This window comes from Hemiscyllium ocellatum, chromosome 39 (genome assembly GCF_020745735.1).
Source record: "Hemiscyllium ocellatum isolate sHemOce1 chromosome 39, sHemOce1.pat.X.cur, whole genome shotgun sequence".
Classification (NCBI taxonomy): domain Eukaryota; kingdom Metazoa; phylum Chordata; class Chondrichthyes; order Orectolobiformes; family Hemiscylliidae; genus Hemiscyllium; species Hemiscyllium ocellatum.
Genome location: NC_083439.1, coordinates 19,691,271 through 19,703,375, shown reverse-complemented (window position 1 = coordinate 19,703,375; position 12,105 = coordinate 19,691,271). Strand labels below are relative to the sequence as shown.

The 12,105-nt window shown below is 39.9% G+C and overlaps 1 protein-coding gene across 2 annotated transcripts in view; it reads right to left on the bottom strand.

Moving 5' to 3' along the window:
* atp8b4 (ATPase phospholipid transporting 8B4) overlaps positions 1 to 12,105 on the bottom strand; it is a 258,094-nt gene that overhangs the window by 73,159 nt on the left and 172,830 nt on the right. For both annotated transcript variants that reach the window (XM_060853370.1, XM_060853371.1), the window contains exons 13-16: positions 11,875 to 12,071; positions 9,658 to 9,866; positions 6,796 to 6,839; positions 2 to 167 (exon numbers count right to left, since the gene is read on the bottom strand). In XM_060853370.1, coding sequence (XP_060709353.1) covers positions 2 to 167; positions 6,796 to 6,839; positions 9,658 to 9,866; positions 11,875 to 12,071 — 616 coding nt within the window. The remainder of the gene's footprint in view (position 1; positions 168 to 6,795; positions 6,840 to 9,657; positions 9,867 to 11,874; positions 12,072 to 12,105) is intronic.

Sequence of the window (12,105 nt, the reverse complement as noted above, 5' to 3'; positions counted from 1 at the left end):
CCTTCATTTTTCTCCTCCGACATCACTGTATGGCAGAGTGAAAGCAACCTGAAAAACTCGTGCACAGATGAATCCCCCAGTTTTGTTGCTTCCACTAGACTCGCATCATAAAACTTAAACTTCGGATCTGCTAACGTATTGAATGAAAAATCCACAGGGAGCGTTTTCTATAAATTGAAGAGAAAACAAATTAGAATGTAAATATGACAGTAAACTACGCATATCTGCTTTACACTTTCCTAAAACCCTATTTGTAGCTGTGACATGCTGGTCAGGGGTGTGTATTGAAGTCAGATTGCGGTCTTAACTCTTCCTCTTTGCATTCAAATACTAAACTGGGGCTTCTCAATCTATTTCAGGTCCAATCTCAAACAGAACCATTGTTCCAGAAATGATTGTCTGCAGCATTAATCTTCAATGGTCGTCTGGACCCATTAATATTGAAGACATCAGAGTGAGGAGGTACACAATGCAATGTTGGGAACTTTACATTGAATATATTCAATGAGGTCCATTTTATGAGGAACAACACAGAAAAAAAGGGCCTTTAGCCTATCAAACTAAATTTAAGTGTCCCCTGCAAATCAGAAATGGCAGCATGGAATACATTGCATGTTATCTCACAACGCTACAATTCTTTGATTAGAAGTTAGAAAATTTGAAAAAGAAAGGCCACACATGCTCAACTTCTTGAACGACAAACATACAATCTGAATCACAAAATAAATGTTTAAAGCAAACTAGGTGCAACAATAGTGAATGGCATTAAAAAACATAGCCAAAGCAAGTCATATATCATTGAGTGAAACACAGCAGACTAACCTTTTTGAGTATTAAATATCTTTTGCAATTTGCACATCTGTTAAGTGCTAAATTTGCTATTTCTTGATCAACACTGATGTGTTTCTCCAAATAAATCTCCTTCTATGAAATCTGAATGATTCAGCTAACTCAGAGTCACAGAGATGTACTGCATGGAAACAGATCCTTTGGTCCAACTTGTTCATGCTAAGAAGTTATCCTAAATTAATCTGGTCCCATTTTCCACTATTGCCACCATGTCCCTCTAAACCCTTCTTATCCATATACCCATTTTAAATGTTTCAATTGTACCAGCCTCCACCACTTCCTATGGCAGCTCATTCCACACACGTACCACCCTCTATGTGAAGACGTTGTCCTGTAAGTCCCTTTTAAATCCTTCTCCTCTCATCTCAAACCTATGCCCTCTAGTTTTGGACTCCCCATAGACCTTGTCTATTTACTCTATCCATGTCACTCATGATTTTATAAACCTCTACAAGGTCACTCCCCAGCCTCTGACGCTCTAGGGAAAATAGCCCCAAGGAGTGAATTTAGAATCTACTCAATTTGATTTGTCCCTGTAGCCTACCTAATATTCAACTTTTGAACAGCAACACCAGATTACTGATCATTTATCTCATTATTTTAAGGTAACTGGTTATGTACAACTGGTTTGCTGTGTTTACCTCAAAAATAATTTATGCAGATAGAAAATTTTAAGGATGTGAAAGGCTCTATCCAAATGCAATTTCTTACCTTCTTTTCTCGATTTGGCTCATTTTTAAATGAAACCATTATAGCAGATACACTTCCATATCAATTACAATGTGAAAAAAGCCTGAACATTATTTATCACTGGAGAAAAATGATTAAACTTTAATACTGGAATTGTACATATTTTAATCGCATTGTTTTTGCCAATTGAAGCTCAGCTAAACGTTTGTGTGTGTTTTTTGCAAAGAATTAATACTATGATTGCATAACTCATCGCAATTCTTCCCACAGCGACATTTGCAACAAAAGAAACAATTTAACGAGGAAAATGGACACAATGAATTAAGATAAATAACTTTTAGATTACATTCTCATGAGGTTACATGCAGTCTGATCACTTGGCCGATCACTGAATTAGATATGAACTACATTTGCTGGTAGTTATTAATTTAGATTACACAAGATACAAGTGAAAGTATTACAGCTCCTTGAGGCTTTTATCTGATGGCGCTGTGTGCTCAATCTTTGACCTTGAGAACTGGGTATTTAATATGTTTTAATTACAAACATTATTCATGCACTGCTGTTACATAAGCTGCTAAAGTACACATTAAAAAGAATTATAATAATGACTAAATCATCTAATTCACACACTTTTCCCAATTTGGAAATAAACACTTTGCACTTTATTAATATCTGGGCATTTTATTAATGTTGACTTTCACTGAAAATGTCTACAGTTTGCTACCAGAACAAGTGACCACATCTCAGGCCTTCTGGTGTATACTGTGTAAGGCATGGATCAATGCGTCATTCTTTAGGCTTTTCTTTGCATCAGACAAGGTTGTCAACATTTAGACTTCACTCAGGAGTTCTGTCACAAGCAGCAGATCTTCGCTGTTTGATATAGGAACTTTAACAATGAAGAAAGCAGTGTTCCCTGTGCTACTAAACTTATCTATATAGGATTGTTAATGAAATGTCCCAAGGCACTTCACAGGAACATTAGCAAACAAAATGTAACACCGAGCGGCAATTGGAAATATTGAGTTGGATGACCAATTTGTCAAAATGGCAGGTTTTAAGAATGGTCTTCTAAGAGGTAGAAAGGTGTGGGGAGGACACTTCCAGAACTTCAGACCTGACGGGGGGAGGGGGGGTGGATTTAACTGAAAATGTGATCAAAAGTAGTGCAATTTTGCATGGGAACATGTGAGATTAGAACTTATGAAGCAGAGGTATCTCAGAGAGTGGCAGAGCTGCAGCAATGGCAGAGACTGGGCATGGCAACGCGTTGGAGGGATTTAAAAACAAGAATGCTAATTTTAAGACCAAAGAGTTGTTTGACTGGGAGCTAATGCAGCTCCGCCAACACAGGGCTGATAGGGGAATGGGGCTTGCTTCAAGTTAAGACATTAGCAGCAGAGTTTTCTCAAGCTTACGGAGGGTAGTATGTGGGAGTTGGTTGGCTTGGTTGTCTGTGATGTAGAGTGACACCAACTGCATGGGTTCAATTCCTGTCCCAGCTAGGGTTACCATGAAGGACTCTCCTTCCCAGTCTCTCTTCTCACCTGAGCTGTGGTGACCCTCAGGTTAAACCAACACCAGATATCTCTGTATAATGGGGGTTTGGATTAGAGTGGTGCTGGAAAAGTCCACAGCAGTTCAGGCAGCATCAGAGGAGCAGTAAAATCAATGTTTTGGGCAAAAATCCTTCATCAGGAATACAGGCAGAGTGCCTGAAGGGTGGAGAGATAAATGAGAAGAGGACAGTTTTTAATCAGCGAGGGAATCATGGATTATCAGGATAAGGCAGGAAAGTGAGTTGAGGATTATCAGATCATTGAATGGCATAGCAAACTCAATAGGCCAAATGGCCTGCTCTTGCGCCTATGTTTTAAGGTCTGGTTTTCAGCATCTGCGGTCAATGTTTTTACCTATCTCTCTATAATGAGAGCGCAGCCAAGGACTACGATGACTTTACCTGCTGACTATGTCGGAGACTAGCAAGTCTTGAGGTAACAAAGGAATGGATGAAGATTTCAGCAGAATAAACTAAGGGACTGGAAAAGTTCGGTGACACTGCAGAGGTGGAAATAGGCAATCTAAGTGATGATATGTGTAAGAGTCCAGAAGCCCACCTCAAGATCAACTGTGACGCCAAGTTTGTGAGACCTTAAAACATAGGCGCAAGAGCAGGCCATTCGGCCTATTGAGTTTGCTATGCCATTCAACGATCTGATAATCCTCAACTCACTTTCCTGTCTTATCCTGATAAGCCATGATTCCCTCGCTGATTAAAAACTGTCTAGCTCGGCCTTTACCTACTGAATGACCCAGTCTCGACAGCCCTCTACGGTAAAGAATTCCACATCTTCACTGCCTCTAAGAGAAGAAATTGTCTCTCAGTCTTAAATGGACAATCCCTTACCCTGTGATTACACGCACCAATTCTATACTCTCGAACAAGGGGAAACAAGCTTTCTGCATCTACTCCGTAAAGCCCCGGATCGTATATGTTTCAATAAAGTCTTCTAAACTCCATGTGCACAGGCCTACACAATCTACAAAAGTTCTCCTCATAAAACAGTCTCACAATAGGAACCTTCTCTGGAATGCCTCCAACGCCAGTATATCTTTTCGTAGGCAGGGGGATGAAATCTGTTCACAATATTCTCAGTGTGATCTAATTAGTGGCTTGTATAGTTTAAGCGATACCTCCCTGTTTTTATTTTCCTTTCCCTTTGAAACAAAGGCGACATTCCATTTGGCTTCCCTACTACCTGCTGAAGTTGTACACTAGCTTTTCATGACTTATGCACAAGGACCCCAGATCTCTCTGTAGCTTTCTGCAGTCTTTATCGATTTGAGTAACATTCAGCTCCTTCAGTCTTTCTGTGAAAGTGCATAACCTCTCATTTTTCCCTCATTATATTCCATCTGCCAAGTGCTTGCCCTCCATTCCATGGGCTCTTAGTCAGCAGCCTAACACGTGGTACCCTAACAAATGCCATTTGGAAACCCAACCATGTTATATCTAATGGTTCCCCTTTATCTTGCTTGTCACCTCATGGAACTCTAATAAATTTGTCAGACACGATTTCCCCTTCATAAAGCCATGCTGTTTCGTTATATGATGCATTGCCATACATTTTGCTAAAACATCCTTTATGATAGACTCTAATATTTTCCCAATGATGGGCGTTTGCTGACTGGCCTATATTACATGTGTCCTTCCCTTTTTGAATAAGGGTGTTACATTCGCAGTTTTCCAATCCCTCGATATTTGCCAGATTTTAGAAATTCTTGGAAGATCACAACCAACCCACCTATCATCTCTGTAGCTGCTTCTTTATTATCCCAGGATGTAACCCATTCAGCCCAGGAAGCTTTTCATCCCAGGAGGTTCCCTCATACAACACCTATCACTAAGAAAGAGTATTTATTTCCTGTCCCAACAAAATGCACATTGACATAGTGGTCCTGATGAAGGGCTTATGCCCAGAATGTCGATTCTTCTGCTCCTCGGATTTTCCAGCACCACACCCTTGACTCTGGTCTCCAGCATCTGCAGTCCTCACTTTCTCCTCCCTGATGTAACGGTCAGCATATTTTAAAGAAGCTGGAACCTGCTGAGTTTGGAATTGTATTCCAGTCTCCTCTACAGGGTTCTGGGGCCTGGGGGAATAGGACAACAGTCTTTCTCCTTCACCTATCAGATTAAAGAATTTTTGCTTCATCAGAAAGAAGCACAGATAGGATAGGAAAGTGATAGACAGCAGTGGTCACCAAGGCTAAGTCCTAGGGCTACTGCTGTTTTAGATATATATTCATGTCTTGTATATTCCAACAAAAAACAACAAAATTTCAGAGCCTGTGGATGGTAACAAACTTACAAGTGTGGCAACAGTGAGGATGGTATACATCAACTGCAACAGGATATAGATATCCTAATTGAATGGGTAAACTGGTGACAAATGGAATTCAATACGGAGAAGTGCGAGGTGATGCATTTTAACAAAATAGATGCCTTAATGTCACTGTGCTAAGAGTATACAGGGACACAGGGACTCAGAGGTCAGGTGTGCAAATCTTTCAGATCTTGACCGAGTGGTCAATAAAGTCTGCGAGATCATGAACTTCATAAATAGGGGCACTGAGTACAAAAGTAATGCTAAATCTTTATGAAGCTCTGAAGTGGTACAGGCAGTCTTTATCACTACAGTTTAGGACAGATGTGATTTATCACAATGAACAAATGTAGATACAAGGGTTAGATTGAAGTAGCATTAATCTGCTTTGATGCAAGAGAACAAGGAAACATTTGATTATGGCAAGCTTGATAAAGCAGACAAACTCAAAACGCTGCTCCCAATAGGTGATGAGACAATAAATGGACACAGATGTTTAGTTTTAAGCAAGAGATATAGTGGGATGTGAGAATGAACTCTTCAGAGAGCAGGAACTTGTTGCTTATGAGTCAGTCAATCATTTCAATATGCAATTTAATGAGTAGTTAAGGAAAAATAAATTTATAAGCTTCATCCTTTGCTATGACAATGACTATCAATAGAGGCCAAGTATCCAAACGGGGAGAAAGGAATGGTGGTACCATTTGGTGACAGGAAAGGGAGGGGACAGAACAGCATAGCCTAAAATAAAGGAAAGTTTGGAGTTTGATTTAATAAAGTAACAGATTTGATTTTGAAGTGGCAGCCATAACACACAAGCTAATGAACACTGAGTTTATACAAACATATCCTGGCCATAAAGAGAGATACAAGGATCAATTAGCACAAATTAAAATCTGGGAATTTGTGACTTGGTGTGGTCGAAATGTGGACAGGATAAATAAGCTTGCAGTATCCATTAATTCAGGTCTGTATAATCATATGTAGGGAATATAAATCTATACTGACAAAGGAATCATTTATTCTAACATAATCAACTAGATAAATTCAGGTCCTCAGGGTTAGTGTGGTGTGTTAGATCAGGGTGAGCCTAAAGCTGACAAAAATATCTCAGTTAATGCAGGGATGAAATTTTGGAATTATAAAGCTGATGTTAGACTTAAGCAGAGACCTTTGGGTTGAGGTCTGGTGTGGATAGATTTGGATATGAAATAAGGTTTCAACTCAGATCATAGCTTGAACAAAAGCTGGCTATGTGAAAATTGTTTTTCAACACAATGTCACTGTTGTACCTCACATGTTTAAACAGATCTGTAAAAGTCTAGTGATCACTTAAGTTCAGACACCTTCATTATAGTGTCCCTACCTCAGATATTTCAATTTTATGTCCCAGTTCATCATAAGCATCTCCTAAAGAAGAAATGTAGAAAATCATTAAGAATTACCATTCATCATTTAGAGGGGGAAAAAAAACAATACATTTCTTTAGACAGTAATCTGTGAAATCTGGGAGTTAAGTGAGAAGACTAACATTCTAACAGTCTGTAAAGGTGGAATGCAGAGAAACAGGTCAGATTGTCAGCCTCACATTGACAACATCATCCTTACGCATACACACATGGTTGGATTTAACAATGAGGAAGGGTCACTCAACCCGAAACGTTAACTCTGGTTTCTGTCCACAGATGTTACCAGATCTGCTGAGCTCTTCCAGGAATTTCTGGGGTTTTTTTGATTTTACGCTCCCCTGCTTGGTGTTTGGCAGAGGGGGAGAGACCCAATATATATGGGTTTCCTGCCCATCCACCCCTGCCCCCACTTCAATTTACCAAGAGCACGGGCCGCACTGGGCAACCCGGTTGTGAGTGAGCCGATTGAAATTCTTTGGCGGGCAATGAATGTACATTTAACAGGCATATGCTGGCACAGCTGAGACAGGAGTGGCCCACCGGAAATGGCAGGAGATGAGTTTGAAGGTGGGGTGTTTGGGGATGGAATGGGATGCTAAGCAGAGTCATAATCCAGAACTGCTCCAGGAGAGATCCTGATGCAATCTCACTGCTGGGAAACCTCTCCCGTATCAGTCCACCAACACAACCAGCTGTCACTCAGGATTGATACCAGGCTTTTTGTCTTACTCATGTCTTGAGGATGGTAAATAATTTGCTTTGCGCTAGGAGAATTCCAAAATAAAAATCATGAGTTCCCTCAAAGGGAAAAACAGCCAATCCGTACATTTTCCAGACTGCATCAATTTTGAAAAAATAACTCTACATTTTATTTAATTGTGAATTTAAAAAAAATTGAGAGTTTGGAGGGCATTTTAATATTTCAGTCAGATTTAAGGACATTAGCTAATGGTTCATGCTGACTATATGGATTGTTCTTAATCAAGATTCGCTTGGGATTAAGGCTGTTCTATTTCTTGTAGATAGATGGCTGTAGGGGCAACATTTTAATTGTGGCAGTCAAAACCATATTTGTTCCCAAATCTGACTATTTCTATTAGCACAGATACGCTACTAAAGACTATTTAAAAATGCGTATGCCCAAATAACTAAATGACCTGAACCACTAACATGTCACCAATTCATATGCAAAATAATTTCTACTATGGTTTATCGAGTAGTCAAATCTTACAAATAGCATGGCTCCCCAGAAGATTTGGAGGGAGAGTATCTGTCGCTGCACTATAAAGGCTAGAAAGGATCAAGATTCAACCTCAGTCTGTGCTGATCAGAATTGGTATTGGTGACCTTCAGGTACTTTCTGAATCTGAATTAGTAATCCAGGCTGTGAGTGTGGCATCATGAATGCTGATAAAAGGCAGAACCTGGCTGTACCCTTCCCAGTTGGAAATTCACGTGAGACTCATTGACATGACAATTGAATCAATTCTCCTCATAAACATATACTGTATAAAAATATATTATGTTTGCATATTGGTATGCAATGTAAACAGAATTAAAACAATAAACTAATAAAACAAATAGCATTGTCTATCATGATATATTAATATCATTTATCTTTAACAATGGAGGTAACTCTGAAAGGGTTACCTACAAGGAAGCACTATGTGCTTCAAGCATTCAATGCGAATTATCATTGTCATGTCCTGCACTGTTCCAATCATCATTTTCTTGAGTTTCAAGTCTTTGAATCAGTTTGAAGGTTTTCATTTGTGTGATTTGGAGATGCCGGTGTTGGACTGGGATGTACAAAGTTAAAAATCATCTCTACCCCAACACACACAAAACCCACATGCACACATACACATATACGTTTGTGAGGTGAATTTGTACTTGCAGAGTAACATTGTACTTTGCTCAAAAACTGCATGAATCTATGTAAGATTCTGTTAATTCATTTTTTGATTAGAATCAGTCTAAACATTATGGCACAGACAGCAGCACACAGGGGAATAACACCTTCAACACATTATCTGGGCTGACACCAATTGTTAAAGTTAATCTGAGTGTGTAAATTTTTAAAAACATTTTGCGATTTACATATGAAAGAAGTGAAACTAACATGGTCATTCTAACAGATGAGAGATTTAACAAATAATCAAGGTATTTTTCAATGTATAATTTCAGTTACATCACACTGTAAATTTTGCTATAAATTCTGTGTCTTATAATTGTCAACCACCTGATGAAGGAGCAGCGCTCCGAAAGCTAGTGCTTCCAAATAAACCTGTTGGTCTAGAACCTGGTGTTGTGTCATTTTTACCTTCATTTGTGTGACCCACTATTACCTGCTGTGGTCACTTGGGGGAGCATCCTTTGTGAGTAGTGACAGAACTGGGAAGGTACAGTAAAGAAAACATCTTGACTTACATTCTCACATTCCAATCCTGAATCTGAACTGTCACTTCTCCCCCAGCAATCTACACTCCCCCAACAATAGTATAAAAGCTGCCCCCCTCCACACTTCACGTCTATTTTGATGAAGAGTCATCTAGACTCGAAACGCTAGCTTGCTCCCTCTCTCTCCACAGATGCTGCCTGACCTGCTATGAACCCCAGCAATTGTTTTTTTTTTCACCTTCATTTGAGGACTTCCACTTAATATATCAATAATTTAAAAAGGAAGCATGAATATCACTGGTGAATTTTATGGCTGGATTGGAGGGAGGAAGTAGAATCTCTTAACAAGGAACACATCATGACAATTGCCATTATAGATGCAAAGTGCAAGTTATTTAAAAAAAACTATTGAAACTTACCATAAGCTTTCCCATTAATTGAGCATTTGTTGAAAATCATTATGTTCTGCGTAAGAGTTCCTGTTTTGTCAGAAAATATGTACTCTATTTGCCCCAGCTCTTCATTGAGTGTTGTGGTTCGTGCCTCAGCTGATGTGTTTTTCTTGGCATAATACATCCTTCGGTCCCAGTTGATGAAGTAACTATGCCCAAGTCGAATGACCTCAACACTTCAACAAACACAAAATGAAAAAGAAATTGGGATTACAAAAACTAAAATAACAAATATTGCAACATGCAACTGTCGAAAACCAAACTCAACATCAAAACTGGACAATGCAAGGAAGAAAGTCTTCCTCCTTAAAATCACCATGAAAATAACAGTAAGAGGAATCTTCTAAGTCAACTACAAAAGAAAATCAAAAGTCACAGATTATAAATAAGGTTCCCTATGCCAGCACGTTGAGATGGTAGGTATGATGGATATGCTCTTCTCAGTTTCCTTTGAGGAAACAATATCAAAGAGGTAACCAAATGAAATAAACATGCTCTTTTTTCCCCCAAGGACATCAGGTGATTTTTTTCTGTGCCTTAGCCAATATTTATCCCTGTAATGTTCTCACAGAGAAAGAGATTACCTGGTCATTATCACCATGTTGTTGGTGAGAGTTAGCTGTGGGTAAATTGGTTACCATGTTTCCTGTGTGATAACAGTGGCTGCACTTCAAAGATATTCCACTGCAGAGAACTTTTAGATGTCTGGTGTTCATAATCCGTGCTATGTAAATGCAAGTCATTCTTTCATTCTTTTTATGCATCTTAATAGGGCTATTCACATATTGGCATGTAATTAATATGCACACGCATTTCTTGTCCATTACATTACACTTTGCAGAATCTTTCCCTTCTAAGAATCCGTGATAATCAGTCAGATTGGCATCGGGGAGATACCTGCTGCTTCGCTGCCATTTCCAAATTTCAGTTCTGGTCAGGAAAGTCTCATCATCAACTGTCCTGACCTATCAGCAATTGACATGCTTTAGTAGTCAAACAATGATCAATCAAGGGTCTCTTCAGACAACCAAGAGCCTCAATCTGGGTATAATTTGGGGCACTAATGGAAACCATGGGGAGGCTGTTGAAAGCCACCCTCATGGCCTTGCCTCTAACCCCCTCTCCACAAGCCAAACCCTGGAAAGTCACTTACTTTTCCTGCTGCTCCAGAACATTAGTGTTGCTATGCAACTAGTAACTTCAGCCTCTGGCATGGCACTACTATTCAGAGCAGTGCTGTCCCCTGATTGGCTTCAGGTGGAGTGGGACATCACTCTCCCAGGAAGTGAAGTGCTGAACCGCCTACTGGCTGACCACATCGATAGGTGTTGGTGCTGGTGTAAGGAGTATGGTGCCTGCCACCATACTTTGAAGAAAAATCAGAAAATTTCGCCCTCAGTGTCACACTCTGTTATATTTAACTACCATTCTTAAAGGGATTCCAGCTGTTTGTTGGAGGAAATTTGCACATGTGCTAACCTTAAAAAGATTTTGGGGTGAATCCCTCACAGGTCCAGACAGAAACTTCACACACTTTAAAAACAAAATCCCCATTGCTTCCTGACGGTGTCTTGTACGTTGTGGATTTATCAAACTATAGAGGGATCTTCTCTCACAATCCAGTAATTGGACCTTGAGCAGAGAGGCTAATCCATCAGACACAACCCTCCTAGGACCTAGGAATCCCTGAATCAATACTTCTAATCAGCGCATTTTCAAACTGATGAGCACACGGTGGCTCAGTGGTTCGCACTGCTGCCTCACAGCGCGAGGGACCCAGGTTCAATTCCCACCTCAGGCAACTGTCTGTGTGGAGTTTGCACATTCTCCCCGAGTCTGCGTGGGCTTCCTCTGGGTGTTCTGGTTTCCTCCCACAGTCCAAAAATGTGCAGGTTAGGTGAATTGGCCATGCTACATTGCCCGTAGTGTTAGGTGCATTAGTCAGGCGTGAATGTAGGGGAATGGATCAGGTTGGGTTGCTCTTCGGGCTCGTTTGGCCGAAGGGTCTGTTTCCACACTGTAGTGAATCTCATCTAATCTAACGTGGATTTGCCAGACTGATAAATGCATGAATATTCCCTGGAATTAACATTAAATAATAAAATTGAATGTTGAAAGCAAAGGCATGAGAGAAAGTCTCTATTTATCATCCCCACAGAGGATTCACTGTGAACAATGGCTCACCTGACATACAGTGAGATCGGCACAACTGTGTTCAGGATAATTATGTATGACCAGAAACTTAGAAATCCCGAAAAAATCGCATTGTTCATCCACTTGTTCCAGGGCAGGTAGATATGAAAATGGTATCCAACTTCACTTTCCCAGATGGAATTTCCAATTCCCAGAATGATTCCCATACACACAAGAAAGCCAAAGATCTGAAGAGAGAATCACAGTTAACTCAGAAAAGAG